Source organism: Cyprinodon variegatus, unplaced genomic scaffold (genome assembly GCF_000732505.1).
Source record: "Cyprinodon variegatus isolate N-32 unplaced genomic scaffold, C_variegatus-1.0 Scaffold268, whole genome shotgun sequence".
NCBI lineage: Eukaryota > Metazoa > Chordata > Actinopteri > Cyprinodontiformes > Cyprinodontidae > Cyprinodon > Cyprinodon variegatus.
Window position 1 is genome coordinate 856,569 of NW_015150721.1, and position 18,826 is coordinate 875,394.

An 18,826-nucleotide genomic window follows, 5' to 3' on the forward strand; every position below is an offset into this window, starting at 1 on the left:
TATCAAACTCTAAGCCACCTGATTAGTATCTGGACTCCATGTGTGTATAATCTGATATTATAAATGGTCGTGTTCTGTGAAGTCTTCATAGGTGTATTAGAGAACATTAGTGAACAAATGGCATCAAGAATATTAAAGAAAAGAGCAGAAAGGTCAAAGATAAAGCAAAGAAGACCAGAAATAATAGCAAAAAGTAAGACATTTACTGCAAAATTAAGCATTTGTCACCCTATATGGAAGCAAAATTCCCTTTAAACAGTCCTCTCCATCAACAACATCAGTCAAGTTTTTTTTTTTTTCCTTTCAAACCTAGAGGTGTGGCACAGAGCTATTTTAGTACAGTATGTAGCTTCCTGGTTCCTGAGAATTCCCCTGGAAGCAACAAAAGAAGCAGACTTGAAACAGACTTGAATGGAAAGTCTGGCTTTTCATTTGCAAACATCAAGTTGCGCTTTCATAAATAAATCTTCTGCCAAAGTCTGATGACAGTCACATTAAAAACTGAACGTGACCTAAAAGTTTACAATGAGTTTCTAAATGTATTGGTAGAGATGCACCCACTAGGAATGGAAGACACCATGTTTTGTTGCCGTCATTGATTATGGTAGCCATACTGTAAGGGCAGAAACTTGTTAGCCTTACGCCTCTTTCTTGTTTTTGAAGAAATGTTGCATAAAGAAAGTAGCTTTCTTTACCAGGAGTAGGTATACTCACCCTTACTATATCAGCTAAAATGAATCATGAAAGAAATGGAAAATTTCCCTAGAAACAAACCTGAAAGAAGGTTTGGGTCGCCTGCTTGTCTTTGAAGAAAACAACAGCTGATAACTTTTGCTATGGATTTGCTTCAGTGTTGGATAAACAAACTAGCAATTTTTGCCCGGGGGGAAAGACTAGTTGCAGACTAAAAAGCCTTGTTTCTAACATAACACCAAAGTAAACTTCATTGTTGGATTAAATTACCTTAGCTGACCCCACTCCGTTATATACTTTCTTTACTTTGTAAAAGCTCTCACTGGACAAAAAGTTTGGATGGTCATTCATAGCAACTGAAAGTGGAAGATTTTAAGGTCCTCCTCTACCGACACCATGTTTAGATTGGCAGCTAAAACACGTAAAATTGAAAATACACCAGGCGCTTTAAGAGCATGTAATCACAGCGAAGTGGCATACATGCACATAGCTGTTAAGACTCCCGTTTTGGTTGGGAAACTACCATATTCAACCCCTCTTTCTCAATGTCCTCCTGTATTAGCAGTCTACCCATAAATTCCAAGTATTACTGTTTTATAAAAGTTAGATTACATAAAACATTGATCTGCCTCTTCAAACTTAAATATTTCAAGCATTGCAAGTCAAAATCTGATCATATTGATGTAGTTTGCAGTTAGATGATAAGTGTTTATCTTAGATTTCTTTATATCTTAAATTATAATGGATAGTGGAGCTTAACTGGGGTAGTCAGACAGCTTGCAGGGGATGTCAGAAACTTTTTTGTGTTTTCAAATCACGAACATAAAAGGTATTTACGTGCATAGGTTTGAAAATTTAAATTTAAACCAGCCATTGCAAAGTACCCTCCACAGTAAAGGTTTTCTGACCAGAGAATAGCTTCTGATAGCTTCATCAGGTCTGGGTAAGTCTGGCCATGCCCAGGAAAAAGGTGCTCATCAGTCTGTTTTATCTGGGTTTTATTTTCTTGAACTATATTTTGTATTAAATACTTTCCATACTCAGCTTCAAGAGCTGAGTATGGAAAGCATTTCGAAACCCAGTCAAATGTGTAAAACTGATTCGATTCCAGAAATAAAAAAAACACAGAAATATCCTGCACAATTCAGAACACCTAGTAGGTGGTAGGATTCACCTAGAGTCTGGTAAGTGTAGGTTTTGCATATTATTTTATAGAGAGATCACCAAGGGGAAGACTCACCATTGTTCTTCCTCATCCCGGTTGATGCGGGGCCTGTGAGAAGAACCTGACATCAGATGTTGTTTTCCTGTTTTTCCTTGCCAAATAGAAGCGTATATGTATCTGATATAAGAAACTTAAAACAAGCATTGAACACGCATATTACACATCTAGTGTAAATATTTGAATTGTTTAAAATAGAAAGCTGTGATACGCGTAACCTTTGCCACTGTTACGAATCCAGTTTATTTACTGCTTTGGGCTGACAAGTCGGCTACACTCATAAAAAACCGTGACGCAATATGGCATCTCACTTGGGTGAATCTGTCCATCCACTGTAAGGATTCACAGATCTGGGATCCGTTTCACAAAGTAAAAAATGCAGCTGTATTTGAAGCAAATTGGGGTTCCTAGAGGATTCCAGATGAGTTTCACTGATTGTTGTGTCAGAATAAACGGGACCGAGCACAAAACCATGCAACATTTGGTTTTATGTGTAGAAAATGTTAAAAATTTTAGTTTTCTTTTATTTCTTCTTAAATCCAAGGACAATACATTACTATAATGTTACAAAATGTGAAATATAATATATGAATATGGCATTTTGTCATACATAACTTGCAAGTATTGACAAGGAAAGTAAAAGTGAACACACATAATCATCTGCAGAGATCAGCAGCTTGGCAGTAACAAAAGTGGAGGTGCTTAAGCAAACGTTATTTATTGGTACTTGAAGCCAAATTTTTTTCCGGTTGAGAGCACCAAGCTTTTCTCTGGAAGTCAGGGAAAGGTTTTCTGTGGAATCAATGTTGTTCACACTATTTTGTCATGCTTTCATGATCAGATTGCACATAATTCCTTTCTCAAGTACTTCAATCAGTCATACAAAAACTTAGTATTATTTCTTGTTCATTCCTTTTAAATATGCAAGGAAAGATGTTCCAAAAAAGGACAGCCTAGACAGAAAACCACAGCTCAGACATAAACCAACCACAGGCAATTCAAAAACATCCAGTGCATCATTTAGTTTAACTTCCTGCTCTGAAAGCTGTTTTGAGTAACAGGTATTATTTTAACATCCACTAGACAGTGAAATACGCCCATACCCACACCATGGCTGACAAGCTAACAGGTCAGGTTTCTTTGCAGCTGGCAAGAGCTTTTACCTGTCATTCATCTATAACTGCAAGAGCCAAAAGGCAACCAATGTTATTCCATCAATGATTTTTTTCCCCTTGAAGATTTTAGAAAGATGCAGCATGAGGCATTTTTTCAGAACAACCTTTAAAATAGCAAAAAAACAATTTATCAGAGTGCGCAAATTTCACTCTTGATCATCCCATATTACTAAGACTATGTTACAGTATGTTATGGCTCCACACGATATGGTTTTCTGTTTGGCAGCTCCCTGTTTGTCTAGGGTTATCCTGGTTTAAATAAATTTTTAAAACCACTGTTTATTGGCGTTATTCTGCCTTGTTGTAAACATTTTTCTGTTTTTAAGGCACTTGTGTTCGGAGAATGTTCTTTTATTGCTTATATCAGAGACCAGCTGCTAGCTGTGGCTTATCCTGCCTCCTACCAAGAAGCCTGATATTCCCCACAAGGAGAGGAGACATGCACTGTTGGGGACGTTTTTTTAAATGAATAAGATAGTTAGAGCTACCAGTTACAAGTTTGTAACTCATTAACTGCACAATCAGAGTAACTAGACATTAGTATGACATTAGACAGTAGTATGCTAAAGAAATTAGTTTAAATACAACTGGATAATAATGGACTATTAAATGTTTTATTAATTCTTAATTAAATAATTAATTAAAAGAATTAGATATCTAAAAACATTGGATATTAATCTGCACCATTTTGGTATGTGTGTGGTTGTAGAAGTAAGTTGCCATATAATTATGTTGTTTTGTTATGTAGTTATATAGTAATGTGATGACATTTTTTTTGCACTATAAAAAGTTTGTTTTTTCAGCTGAACCAAAATGGAAGCACTTTTTTTAATCACTCTGGTAAACAACCAGATGTAACTACAGGGTAAAAATAATATTCATGTTTTTTTATTTATTGAATGAAAAAACTTTATGTATGTTTGGTTGCCTTAATTGTTTAATTAAAGCAGCAGAATATCTCAACAGTTTTGGGACATCTGTAATAAAATGGCAGCCATTGTGTTAGATAGGAATACAGATGGTGTGCCAAGTTTCATATGACCCATACTGATATTTTTAGATGAAAGAAAATTTCATTAATATTCATACATCACCAAGGTAACCATTGTGTTATCACCTTAACTGTCTAAAAGGAGAAAATTGAATCCACTGCCTGGGACTTTGAAGATGAAAGTCCCTGCTCCTTTCAGCTTCTGTACAGATTTCAGCATCTTCTGTTAAAAGAAAATTCTTATTGTCAGATAATCTAAAGATGGAGCTGTTCAGTCTCTATAACAAATACATTTGTAGACAACAAGAAATATCTTTCAAACTAAGAACGCTGCATGTCAAGCATGGTGGCGGTAGCATCCTGCTGTGGGTTAGTGGTACAGTTAAACTGGATTCAAAAGATGATGAAAGAGGGATCCAACTTGCTGAAATTTAATCAACTATTGAACTTTGCAACAGTTGCACAACTGCAAACACCCGACAAAAACTGCTTTTGGAAAGGGTAAAGAAGTCTAAGTTTGGACTTTTGAATTGAACTCAGCTTGATTAGTAAAGGGTTTCACTGTGTTTAAACATATTTCCCTGAAACTAACCAAACTAATGCCCCCTTTGCCCTAACTTAGAGTGACTCCCTGCGGATTGATTTGCCTTTCCAATGTTTGCATTTGTAAGCATTTCGTAGATCCATTACTATTATTATGCTTGTGGTTCCAAACATTCCGAGTGCAAAAAAATGCTATATTGGAAAACTGTTGGTCAGTGATTAGTTAGGGGCAGTGATGGATAAATTACTCAACAGTAGTACTTGAGTAAAAGTATTTATACTCATGGTCAAATCTTACTCGACTACAGGTAAAAGCTTCTCGATCAAACATCTACTCAAGTTAAAGCATTGAAGTACTCACTTTTGAAAATACTTAGGTATTCGAAGTACATGCATTTAAAAGTACCTAAGTATTTAAAAAATACAAATAGAATTCTCTAATATCAGAACACTTCTAAATAATTTTCACTGTAATTTTTAAAGAATCTTGTAATTTTCAAAACCACCTGATGTATTGAAGCATAGAACCACCTGCTACTGTCATAATGGGCTTTAAAGATCTGACCCACATGCAGAGAACCTCTCAGAGACCAAGGGTAAAAGTTTAACAGGTTTATTGTAGGTTTGCAAACACTGATGGAGATTGAAACTCTGTGGGGAAACAATACCTGAAGTCAGCGGACTGGTGAACCGTAACTGGAAACTCTGAAGGGGAGATCACAGTGATCAGTTCAGGGACAGTGGGAAAATAGACTGAGGCTTGAATATTGCTGGAGAGGCACTCACTTTAGGGGGCTCTTGGTTTATTCTTTGATCCAGTTTGTGGGGGTTTAATCCAGAGAAGAGGGAACTCGTTGGAGAGTGGACAGGTAGACATACGTTGGACCCAGAGGAGTAAAGAAGTGGACTGTCACTTGGTTTTCCAGGAGTGGACTTGAATGGAACATGTGGAGGTTTTCCCCTTGCTAAAGGGACACTCAGTAAATCCTTCCGGGGGTAGAAAGTCCAGGCTTATCCAGTAACACAGAAAGTCTTCCCAATACTGGCAAACACTCTGGTGTCAAGGTGGTGACAGCCTGCTGCTCAAGTACTCCTCTGGTAAAAACCCAATGAGACACAGGTGTGCAGGGAGGCCCAAAGTAGACAGGGCACCGCCTGGTGGTGGAGAGAGGAAAACAAAAAAACAACCCACACAAACTGGAATCCTAACAGCTACAAATACTACACCACCTGAAAAGGACTTCAGTGTAAAAATGCCACATAAAATTACCACTATTGTTATAATTATTTCTTATCTAAAAACAAACGAAAAGAACAGGAGTGTCTTGATTCTCCTCACACTTTGACAATGGAATAGATGTATAAGGTTTAATATATTACCACAAAGAAACTACAACTCTGTTCTGAGAACTCATCTTACTGGAAAACTTGGCCACATGGCAACAAATAAGGCGTTAATAAAACTTATAAACTACTAATAATATTTGCCCTAAGTTTCTCACATTTGTGTATTGTCTTTAAATCTCTAAAACAGTACTGTTGAAACTCAGTCCTAAGGGCTGCTACCTTACATGTTAAAATTACATTTTAAGGAAGAAAAACTGCAACATTTGATTACAAAGCTAAGCTGAACGAAAAGTAACAAGTAACTAGCAGCTTCCCCCCCAAAAATACTCAAGTAAAGTAAAGATACTCACAAAAAGTACTTAAATACAGTAATCATGTAATCTGTTACTTTCCACCACTGGTTAATATCTCCAACTGTTAAACAATATTATACTATGGTGGTGCCATATTATACTGGTATCCTTTCATTTAATGATGCTGTATGCAGCTTTTCTTGGCTTTCCTTATTTACTCGGAGTCTAACAACAGCCATAAACCAAGCAGGCTGTTATGGTGTATCTGCAAATTATAATACTCTAAACTTGCTATTAAAGAACACAGCTGTATTGAAATACTGTTCCACTGAAATGGAAAATCAGTGAATCTAAATTGAATTGACCCGACCTGAATGGGAAAAGAGCGATAAATGAGCTGACTTATGCACCTTGTCTGAAAAGGATGGGGAACAAATGCAGTCAGAACTTTGCCAAACTTTCCTAATGATCACTTTATGACTCGATCAGGACAATTTCTCCAGATATTGGTGGTGGAGTGCCTATTTATTTAGATTTATGCCTATATTTTCAAACCTGTGTGTTTTAGAGAAATGTTTAATAAATTCAACAAACATCTGATTCTCTCATATGAATCATTCCATGTCAATCAAAAAAAATGCCTAACATGGACTGCAGATCCCAATAGTTTTTAAACATCCATAAAAACACAATATTTGACTCCCAAGTGTTTGGGTTTTATTTGTTAGATCTGATAAAATCTCCTATTAAGGTTATACTTATTGTCTCTCAATTTGAACAAAATGAAAACGTTCAGAAAGGAAATGTTCAGCACAAAACCTTGAGAAAATCTAAATATTTATTCTACAGCAGTCTTGAAAGTAAAAAGTGGAGAACGTGTGTTTACCGACACTGGGATGAAGTAGATTCCAACTGCTCCATTACTCAGTCCCTGCAGTTTTTCTAAGAAATCTTCCAAAAACATTGAGTTCCTGGAACTTGGAGCATTCCAGAAGCTGCGTTTCATCATTAACACAGACTCTTTATGTCTTATTTCAGCCTTCACACGTGGAACCCGTCAAGACTTCAGCTCGACAGATCCCAGTTTTACCATGAGGAGGAAGATGGAGCATTTAAGAGAGGAAATGGAGCAAATTGGTCTTTTACGACAGGTGAGATATTTTGTAATCTGCATGCATCTTCCTTGTTTTCACCAGTCCATGAGTCATATAAAGATCCTGTTTGTGTTCCCACATTTACTCCTTTTGGGTGACAAGCTCCATCTAAACATCCACAGTACTGAATGTTCCAAGTTACTTTATCCAGTGATGTCACAACTCTAGTAGCCATGACATGTCATGCAAACCTTTTTCCTGGACTTTATTTATAGTGCAGCACCCATTATACAGACCACTTAAAGGACATAACTCCAGATCAAGGCTGTTTACACCAAATCCTCTTAAAAACTGGAGTTTTTGATTATAGATAAATACAATTGGATACATTTTTTAGCTTAAAGGTAACTATAATTACATACATTTTTCAACTTACTGCATCCCATAGAGCAGTGTTGTTCAAACTTGGTCCTTTGGCCTCAACATACTGCATGTTTCAAATGTGTCTCAGCTCCAGCACACCTGCGTTAGATGATTGCACTCCCTCTTCAGCAGCCGCCATGGGGGTGCAGGAGCCTAAAAAAAATTCAAAGTCAAAAAGATTAAAGTCCAAAAAATTCAAGTCCAACTGATCCATTGATATACATTTTATATTTTGTCTTTTTTATTTTTAACTGATATTTTCATATCTTTTTTTATTTTTGTTCATAAAACTTTGAGATAAGCCACTTATGAGGTTTTATACAATCTATTATTTATTATAATCATTACTGTATATTCAAATGGTAATCATTATTACCTCCAGTCACATGTCTTTGAATCTGATCTCAAAGTTCTCTGGAGAAAAAACAATCTGCTTATTTTTATGTGCGGAAACCCAATCTGTTTGCATGTCTTTGCAACGCATGTTATTCGCAACGCCCCCATTTATTTCTGCTAAAAAAAAAAAAATCATCCGCAACAAAGCTTCCCTTTTCTTAATCTTTAAAGATAAGATAAATGTCCAAAGACTCTAATGGGGTCATAGTCGGTCTTAGGTTTCTAACCTACATGCAAGTGAATTATCAGGAGACCAGGGAAACAGTTTAGTTTATTTAACTAAGGGCCCTGTCACACTTTGCCGATTTAGCCAGCGTATGCCCCGATGTCCCAGACTCTTCTAAAAAGCTGGCATACTCTAAACTTTCTATATTTTTTCAATTTTGAGTCCAGACCTTATGTTCAACGACAGCCTAACTTATGCATAAGGCACAGTAGCTTAATGCCCATGAAATGAAGCACAAGCATCATTTCTTGATGCTTGATGCACAAGGATCATTTTATGGGCACTACGAAGCATCAGTAAAAGCTGCTCCCCTCAGGAGCGGCGATGTGCAGGGAGGCGCCTGGTCTGCATAAAAAGATGTCTTTGATCGTACAGTAGTATTAACCAAGCTGCTGTTTACAGCCGCCCCCAGAAAAACGAATAAATAAAAAGAAATAAAGGGTTTGCAGTCGCAGCAAATTCAGCATCATGTCGGCTAACAAATTTGTTGGTCGTGGACTTGGGCGTGAACGCAGGGAGGATCCATCACACACACCTTCCCGCTCACCCTATGATGGGGATGAAGTCTGGAGGAGAACTGACAGTTTCCTCCTGTGAACCCCCCATTTATACCAAAATCCTGCCAATACTCAATTATACGGTAGCTGTAAGTTAGAAACATGCTCAGCGGTCATCTGGAACATGCAAAATACTTGGATATTTGTTTGAGATAAGTTGTTGATTACGCATAAGTTATGCTGAGGTTTACGATATTTATGAGTATCTTGCACTTGATGTCAACGATGCGTATGTCAACGATCAGATACCTAACCTGTAACTTATGCCCAACGTATAGCATATGCTGACGTACTAGCCATATGTCGACATGTGCCAGTGTGCTTCAGCATGCTCATAACTTATACAAGACGTACCCATAACTTATGCCTTTTCATACCTCTGGCATACGCTGTTCTAAATCGTCAAGGTGTGAGCAGGTTCAGCAGAAGTACTGTTGTCACAGAAATCAGATTTATAGTCCCCACACTGAAGAAATATTGGATTATGTGCTTAAATGTTAGCTAAGTCCATTTGCACAGAGACAGATAAAACCTTTCAATAAACCAAACATTGCCTTCCACATATCTGACTCAATACCTATTTTCCTTAATTAGAGATTAAATGATTTATATAATTCATAACTGCACTTACAATATTCAACACTGTTCGTCAGCATTTCCCTTTTTCCTCGGAGTACGGAGATTGCTTGGACTCGCAATGTATCGTGGGATACCTAAGGTTATGGAGGAGACACTGGTCCTGTCTTCCCAGACAGCCTAAAAGAAGGCTGCATTTGTCAGCCGCATACCTAGGAGTCTTTGAATTCGAACCGGTCATGGCGCCTCGCTGTGATGTAATTGGCTGAACAACAAATCTAGACTTTGGAGGACGGAACGGCTGGATTTGAACACAGGCCTCTGAGCTGAGTTTAGACCTCGGTGCCTCCTAGAGTAGCTGATCAGCTGACCTGAAGCATCGAGCAGGAGAGTAAGAATCAAGCAGACCAGAGAGATTAGTTGAGGGAAGACCATGCAAACTTAAGAAAAGAAAAAGATAAATCTTGAAATGGATTCTAAAATGATTCTGCACCAACTAGAGATGTATCAGTAATAACTGACTGACTCCAAGGTGAAGCCCATTACAGTGGTCCAGAGGGGGAGTAGGCATTGGCGCACTGTGGCCAGATGATGTCAGAGTGTTGACAAGCACTAGAGAGAGCGTAGAGAAGAGGATCCTTGAGGCTTGCCTGTCATGGAGTCTTGATATCCAGGAATGGTTAAACTACTTACAGAAACACAAGTAAGCGTGGAGCAAAAGACTTTAATTCAGTTTATTTATATAGCGCCAGTTTTTACAAAAAATGTCATTTCAGGCACTTCACAAACAATTCAATCAACCTGACTGGTTAAACCTTTTCTAGAGACACCAAGCAGATTGCATCTAATTTGTTCCTCTTGATGGGCTTTTGATGAACCCTACTGGGGGTTCAAGAAGAGATTAAATCTTACAAGACTAGACTAGCAGTGAAACACAAGTTCAACCTACAGTCAGTACCACCAGAAACAGTTTAGAAAAATGAGGAGGAACATCCCCAGATTCACAACATGATCTGGGAACATCTTATCCAAACGATCCGGTCACAGTTTGGTGACCGGGTTGTTTGGAAAAAAAAATTAACAAAGGGAAGTTATTAGAGAAAATGCATTTTTTTTAACCTTTTAAGATTATTTCATCCTGTCTGACAGAACTTTAGAGTGTTACATTGTCAGTCATGGAAACCTAATTTTTGGCCTCATTAACAGGTTCTTGTTTGAGAATATACATAGTACTGGCTGCTATTTGTTATGAGTGTCTAATGCTATTGTCGTCTAAGACAAGCTGTTTGAAGAAAACTACTTGGACTCACATGCTACAAGTAAAACTGAAAAAATAAAACCAGCCAAGCTTCCCTTCCCTGGCGATTGTTCATCTAAACGAATTCAGGAAACATTCTGTCCTATATGGCTGCTCTGATTTTTTTTTTTATCCAAAAGGAACAAATTTATGCCTTTGGTCACTCATTCTATTCTACACATGACACATGAAAGGAACAAGACAGTTTATAGTCACAATATATATTTATCCAAATTTCAACTTTACAGCTCAAATATTTTTATTTCTGTCAGAGAAGGATAAACAAAGCCTTTTCCACTCTTCCTCATCCACCCACCAAAACTCATTTTGATCCTCTCCTGAAAATGGACCTACACCAGAAGAAGTGCATATCATTACTCTACAATACACTGGATAAGAACATCTAATCTTAAACTCCTGTTAGAACAGCATGGGAGGAGTAACTTCATACGAAAAAGTTTGAGGGAAAAGAAATGTTTTTAAAACACTTAGTCAAGCATATGACCAAACAAATCAGGTTTCTTTGGCATCCATTTATTTTTTGTATTATTTGTAAAGTGACCTTGAGTGTCTAGAAAGGCGCTGTTAAATAAAATGTATTATTATTATTATTATTATCCTTCCTGATACCAGCCTTCCTGGATCTCTAAATCCAGCACTAGCTTTAAAGTATCTAAATGGCCTGTCCAACCTACTCTGAGAACAAAAAGTAATAGTAGTTTTTCTTTGCATGGTTGTCTTTGCTTTTTGTAATTTATATTTTAGGTTTTTTCTTTTTTACATAACTGTTCAATAAAAGAATAAAAAAAATTGACTATTACTAAGGACACAATCACACTGCAGGCAAATAAGACACAAATCTGATAATGTTTCCCAGCCAGGTTATCAAGGACCTCCAACCTCAGCCTCCACAGCCAAACTTTAAATTCAGTTCATTTAAAGAGAAATTTTGTTGGTTTTCTCTGATATCTTGTTGAGATTCAAACGCAAATGGCCTCCAGATCAACAGACACCGGTTGTCTGTCCTATGATCAAGTGGTGCAGTTCTATGCTTTGGCCACTGGTGGCAGTATCATTTGAAAACTCCATAATGCCTCTTTAAATTCACTTTATTTATAAAGCACCAATTCAAAACATGTGTCATCTCATGGAAATTTAAAGAGACGATACACTCAGATTGGTTAAAAAATTCAATCAAGCAAAGCCATCGAGGATCGAGTCATCACTTTGCTTCGCTTGCAACAGTGATTTTCGCTGGCATTTTGTTATTGAATCTTCAGGAACCCCTCACATTGAGGATGCATGTAGCAACATTGGAAAAGGAAAACTCCCTTACAGGAAGAAACCTGCAGCAGAACCAGCTCAGTCTGAGCTGCCATCTGCCGAGGCCGACTGGGCTTCAAGGAGACAGAAGCAGATATTCTGGAAGAAGCAGAGATACAAAAGGAAGCTATCAACCAGTTCAACATGCGGCCCCATCCAGAAAACACACAGCCAGACAGATGAGCTTGATTCACGGTTTTTCTCTCTGTCAAAACGTCTTGATCCTGTAGCCCCTTTTAAAATGTGCCTTATAGGAGAGGAGTGTTGGCCTGGTGGTGAGAGCAGTGCGCTTTTCCTCTGAGAAGGTTCCAAGTACCCGGTTCAATCCCCACATGCTGCTCTCTGGGTTCCTGAACCAGACTGCTCTCGGGTGCCACACAATGGCAGCCCACTGCTCCCCAGGGGAATGGGTCAAAAAGGTTATGCATTTGGACCCAGAATGGGTCACAGAGAACCAATTTCCCCATTCTGGGACAATGACGGGATTTACATAAAGCCAAATCTAAACCCTGAATGAAAATGCCGTCAAACAAGGGTGTAGGTGAGCTGAACAAAAGTGTACGAAGGATAAAAATTAGGTCTCAAATGAAATATTATTTTACAACAGAATTTCTTAGCAGAAAAGTGTTAGAGATGCTAGAAGAAATCATGTTTCTGCTATCATTCAAGAAAATTGTCTCAAGCCAATTTTTTTTTTAAACTGTTGAGCTGCTTCGTCATGTTCCTCAGATTGCTCTGCTGTCTTTGACAGATTTGAGCCAGTTTCTCTGCTTTACTTAAAGGAGATAGTTGTTCATATGGTTCTCCATATAATGATTCACCCCTAGATTTTTTTGAATAGGTTTTCCTCACTATTGCACCAGTTCTGCATTCAATTATAAATGGTAGCCTGTCCTCTGCTAGTCTTTCTTTAGTTATCAACAGGTAGTAATTCATTCCATTGAAGAAAACTGCTCTTAAACCTGAAACTTTTAAAATTACAGGCCTCTCTCCAAACTGCCTTTTATGTAAAAAAAAAAAAAAAAAAAACGTCCCTTTTTAAGAGCTGCTAACAGTGTGTTCTTAGCAAATGACTGTAAATATTATGCCTCTTGATTTAACTGCTGCCTTTGACACGGTTGACCATAAATTTCATTTCTCATTTGAAGCAGAGTGTGGCTGACAGGTCTACTGCATAACAGTGGTTCAGATCTTATTTGGCAGAGCAAACTTTGCTAGTTAAACTGTGTGACTGCTGCTCTTCTTTACTGTGGGGTCCAACACGGTTCTAATTTTAGAATAGAAAGGTTTTCCTTCTACTATTATGCACATTACTCCCAGGCCTATCTCTTCTCATAAAACCCAAGGGCATTTCAGTAAATTTATTGTTCAAATATGTTGATGTTAAAAAGGCCTGGATGGTTTCAAACTTTGGATAGAATTACATATAGTATACAGAACTAAGGTAAAGATAAACACAGTGGAAATGTATTTACATTTACTGCTCTGAGCATATCCATCATGATTTTAGACAAAATCTAAAACACATCCAGTTCTTTCTGAAAAGTCATTAGACACTTTTTTTTAATAAAATATAGTTTACCATTCTCTCTGATGAATACGGATAGAAATATGTACATTTCAGTACTGTTATCATATTATTTATGGCGTCTTGATTAATATCCTGTTGCACATGCACAAATGAGCTGATGTAATTATTAGGTAGTGACAGCCTTTACTTTTTAAGGTCAGTTTTAAGATTCTGTTAATTTTCTGAGCTGCTACTCTCCCATACACCTGCCTGCTCCCTCAGGTCTTCTAATCAGCAGCTCGTTATTATCCCTAAATGCAACCTGAAATTAAGAGGAGATTGTACCTTTGCTCTAGAGGCTCCACAGTTGTAGATTAATCTGCCCTTGGTTGTCGGGCATTCTTCCTCTCTTTCAGACTTCAAGACTGCTTAAAACACACCTGTTTGCAGAGACATTTTGCACATACTGTCACTTTGGCTCTATTTTGAATTTTTTTCATACTGTTTTCATACTATTTTAAAAGTCTTCACTTTATTTTTACTATCTTAGCTATTTAATCTTACTGTTATTTTCAGTTGTATGTACATCGCGTAGATGATAATGTAAATAAGGGTGGTATTGGGGTGTAAACTTTTTATTTCACGGTTTGATCAAATTAAGTTGCTTTTATGTGTGTGCAGAACATTGAGTCTCGACTAAAAGTCCTGCTCCCAGAGGATGTTGGTGCAGCTTTGATGGATGGAGTGGTCCTCTGCCATTTGGCCAATCACATATGTCCCCGCTCTGTCCCCAGCATTCACGTGCCGTCACCTGCAGTAGTAAGTGTATCCACTGTCCAATAAGTTTGAATGGTATTCTTAGTTTTGCCTTGTGACTGGCTCATGTGCTTAGATGAGGAAACTAATATGATTAATGTTGATACCTCCAGCCAAAGCTAAGCATGGCAAAATGCCGCAGAAATGTTGAAAACTTCCTGGAGGCCTGCAAGAAGCTTGGAGTGCCGCAGGTAAAACATGTTTGCTATTTCAATTTCAATGTTTATCTCCAAGTATTTTTTTATAATATATTATTGTCCTGTGATATAAGTCATTTACCATAAATTATAAAATACAAAATAATACTTATGCTAACTGTCAATCAGAGTGCTCTAACATATTTATGCGTGGGTTTTTTTGTTCTTGTTTTTATATATATATATATATATATATATATGCAGCTGGGTGTCTAGCTTGATGTTGTTTCCCTCCAAAGTACATTTTATTAGTTAAAGCAGTCTGCCTGACATAGATGCATTCACCAAATTAAAGCTGCTGTAGACCAACACCAACCTTAATCTTTATCTCATTGACATGATGATTGATATCTTTGTTAATTCAGGACAAGTTGTGTCTGCCACATCACATCTTGGAGGAGCGAGGTCTGGTAAGGGTGGGATTGACCGTCCAGGCTCTGCTGGACCTGCCTGCATCAAAGTCCACACACCTTTCATCTATTTGATACAGGGAGTAAACTATGCCTACTTCTTGCAGTCTCTTTCCAAGGGCATATTTAGACCCACACTGCCAAGGAGACTGAGGACCCCTCTTTTCGGGGGCGAGGATTCTGTAACTTGTGGCTTTATGACCGTTTGCTTCCGACTGACTGAAACAGGAGAAAAAAATATGAAACTTCTCTTTAAATGATGTCAGTCAGCAACCAGTTCCTACCCATCACATTATGCATATTGTTGCTTGATCCTGGGCAGCGCATTCCACTGGCTTCACTGTTAACCTTGGTGAAAAGACGGATGTGACAGTTGGGTTTATGAGACCACATCTAAGTCTGTCTGCTGGAATCACGGAATCTGCAAGTGCCAGTACAGATTGGACATCCATGCTGTTATTTCAATGTGCCAAAGAAATAACAGGCATAACTCTCTTTTTCACTTACGGAGTTTGGATTTTTTAATTTATTCTTTTTTTATTGTTTTTTTTTTTGTTTTTTTTATTCCACTCCAACCTGGAGTCATAAATATATATCATGAACTTCATTTAAAGTCCTATTTTTTCTTAATGAGCTCAAGCATAAGCTACTTTATAATTTGGTGCTCTTCTGAAGACTACTGAGCATAACTGCTGGAATTCCGTTTCGTTTTTTAGCATCTGTAAATGATTGCAAAAGTCACACAATTCTTTGTACTGAAGTTACAGTATTTACTGTACAAGACTGTAATATTCATATACCTTTGATTTGTTTTTCCAGTTTGTTCTCTATTATCTTCCTTGTATTTTATTGGGTTTTTATGTGATGGATCAAAGCTAGAACCAAATTATTCTAAATTGGAGAGAAAATAATAGTTTTTCACATATTTTACAAAAAAGAAAAAAAATAGTGTGAATTTATTTTGAGTCCCAATGATTTAACGCTTTGCAGAGCCATTTTTTTTATTTAATTACAATTGCAGGAGCTGGAATTTCCTTCACATTCTTCTCTAAAATTAAACAAAGTTATTTTTGTTGTGTAGAAAGTATCTGTAAACATTCAGGTTTGCTGTCATAAATATTCATGTTCTTTTGCCCCTCTGACATTTTTTTAATCCAAGATTCCAGAGAAAGCGCAGAGAAGTTTTAAACTTTAGATTTTAGTTTTAAAATTTAAAGGAGTCATACCCAGGAATTAGATTTTTTTTATTATGGTAAATATATGTGTTGGGCCTCTGGTAAAACCTGCCAGAAATTCTGAAGCGTGAAAGTAGCTGTGTTTTTTAGGCTACATTCACACTGCAGGCCTTGATTCTCAATTCAGATTTTTATGTGAAATCTGATTTTCTTTTGTGTTGCCGTTCACGTTTCCAGATATATGCGACTTGTATTTGATCTTTTATGTGAGCTGCATTCATACAACTTAAGCGTCCCGCATGCGTAGTAGAGGACGCAATGAGGTCACAAGCAAGCACGCTCTGTGTTTCTAAAAGTTAACTTGGATGGTACTGCTGGTGCTCAGCACTACCAGATCAGATACAGGTCACATATGGGCAAAAAAATTGGATTTGGGCGACTTCAGGCTGCTGTGTGAACGTAGCCCCAGTTTTGTGGGCTTGCTGTTCAAACCAGAGACGCACACAAGGACGCGTTCTCCACAAAGCACTTTTTGGTTCTCTTCCTTGAGTTTCATCATTCTGCTAACATCAGCCCACCCTGCTATCACCATGCATTCTATTTTCCACCAAAAGGGGCGACTCATGCTCTCAGGGACTCACTTTGGATGCTTCGTCCACATGAACACTGATTCACACAAATCAAAAAGTTTTATGTAAAGAGGTCCGAATTAGCTTTATTTATGTATTATTTTCCTAAAAACAACTAAAAGTGAATTTAAATGTCTTATTGGAAGTATTGTATATATAATTAACAGGTTATGGCTCCTTTAAATCTTTTCATGCCTCTTTTTCTCTGATCTGTAGTGAAGTCTGATACCAATTTTCTTTCCGATCCAATGCCTAGTAAAATATAGGGTAGTACCTGTATAAATCCAATACTGATATGCTGTGCAAATACACCTTACGTTTCTGGTAAATTCATAATACAATGTTCTATTATCCTACTTAGGGCCAGATTGTGTTGAGATTGCAAATAAAAATTAATTAATGTCACAAATATTGGCCAAATTAATCAATACCGATATTTTAAAATTTGAAACGAAAAGTTAAAGCATAATTGATATTAAATATGTTATTAAATATCATATTTTCTTTGTTAACCTGACCAACTTAGCAGCAGCAGGAAGCTGGACTTGGAAATATATACTAACACATTTCAAACTTACCAGCCTGAAGAAAAATTAGTCTCTAACAGTTCCTTTTAGTCAATTTTATTGTTAAGATACACAACCTCAAATAACTGTGGTATCCTAAGTATCGATATTTAGATTTTAGAATTTATTTTAAAGCCTAAAGTTCTAGTATCAGAGGTATGGATACCTCTGTATTGATCCGCACATCACTACTGACCTGTCTTTTGTGCTCCATGGTCCTCATTACGCTGTTTTCCACCAATCTTCTGAACCTCCTTAAGAAAGAAAAGCCTTTTTAAATTTTTTTCCATCATGTAAAATCGTAATAAAATAAACAGGAAAATGTTCAAGGGTTATGTAAATATTTGCCCCAAATTCAACAGGGGATGTGACGTTTGACCACTGTGAAGATACAGGACATGCATGGTCATTGCCAAGGCATTTTAATGAACTCGAAACTGTGTGTTCCTCAATAGTTAAGTGTATTATTGTGTTATGAATAGCATAATCTGCACACAAATCATTTAGATTTTTTTTTATTTCTAACTTTAATTGGAAGGTGACCAATGTTTCTGTGTTTGTTTGACTAACAAGCTGTTGCTGCTTAGAGATCCTCCTGCAAACCTCAATCTCTCACTATGTTCATGTTCTTTTAGCTGCTCTGCCTTACAGCCATCCTGATCAACATTACTTCAGTCAGTTATTTGAACATATCTGAGCTGTTAAGGTGCAGCAGAATATAACTGTTTTGAAAAATTCCCATAAGTTTCTGGCCAACCTACTAACGTCTCTGATTGGCTGACTTTGGCAGCTCAAGGCCAAATTGACTGCAGCTTGGGAAACCAGCAGCTGACTTCGGAAAGTAAAGGGGAGAAAAGCGTGGGAACATAACAATGCATGTAGATGCAAAAATAAAATGCAACCAACTATAACACAATGTTAAAAAAAAATATGGGAAAAAACAAAACAAGTTATTTTTCTAAGTCAAATGAACATAAAAAACTAAAGTTTGGAAAAGTTGTTCAGCACACTTTTCTTTTACATCAAGAGGTGCACACCTTTGCAGCAACAAGTCCTAACTCTGTGATGGTGTTAAAGTACCTCAGGCAAGCATGATGCAATTTTAATTAGAAAATTAGTGCACCACAACACAAATAACAGGAATTACTTATTGAAAATAAACTCATGTAGAATATGGATTGTTAAACTGACATGCTGTAAAATGAAATAATTTATTAATAATTGTCACTGCTGGTGAAACTAGAAAAACACTGTGGTGAATAATAGTGGTATCTACCTAACTCAATCAGTTGTTTTTGCATCAGTGAAACTGCACACTGAAAATTGTAGAAACAAAATTATTGGATTAAAGCACTGGGACTCAAATG

At 37.1% G+C, this 18,826-nt stretch overlaps 1 protein-coding gene across 1 annotated transcript in view; it reads left to right on the plus strand.

Moving 5' to 3' along the window:
* The window catches only part of lrch2 (leucine-rich repeats and calponin homology (CH) domain containing 2), a 70,730-nt gene extending 53,997 nt beyond the window's left edge, over nucleotides 1-16,733 (plus strand). The window contains exons 18-21 of the mRNA XM_015382881.1: nucleotides 7,303-7,415; nucleotides 14,348-14,485; nucleotides 14,596-14,673; nucleotides 15,045-16,733. Coding sequence (XP_015238367.1) covers nucleotides 7,303-7,415; nucleotides 14,348-14,485; nucleotides 14,596-14,673; nucleotides 15,045-15,164 — 449 coding nt within the window. The 3' untranslated portion in view covers nucleotides 15,165-16,733. The remainder of the gene's footprint in view (nucleotides 1-7,302; nucleotides 7,416-14,347; nucleotides 14,486-14,595; nucleotides 14,674-15,044) is intronic.
* Nucleotides 16,734-18,826: the final 2,093 nt, after the last annotated feature.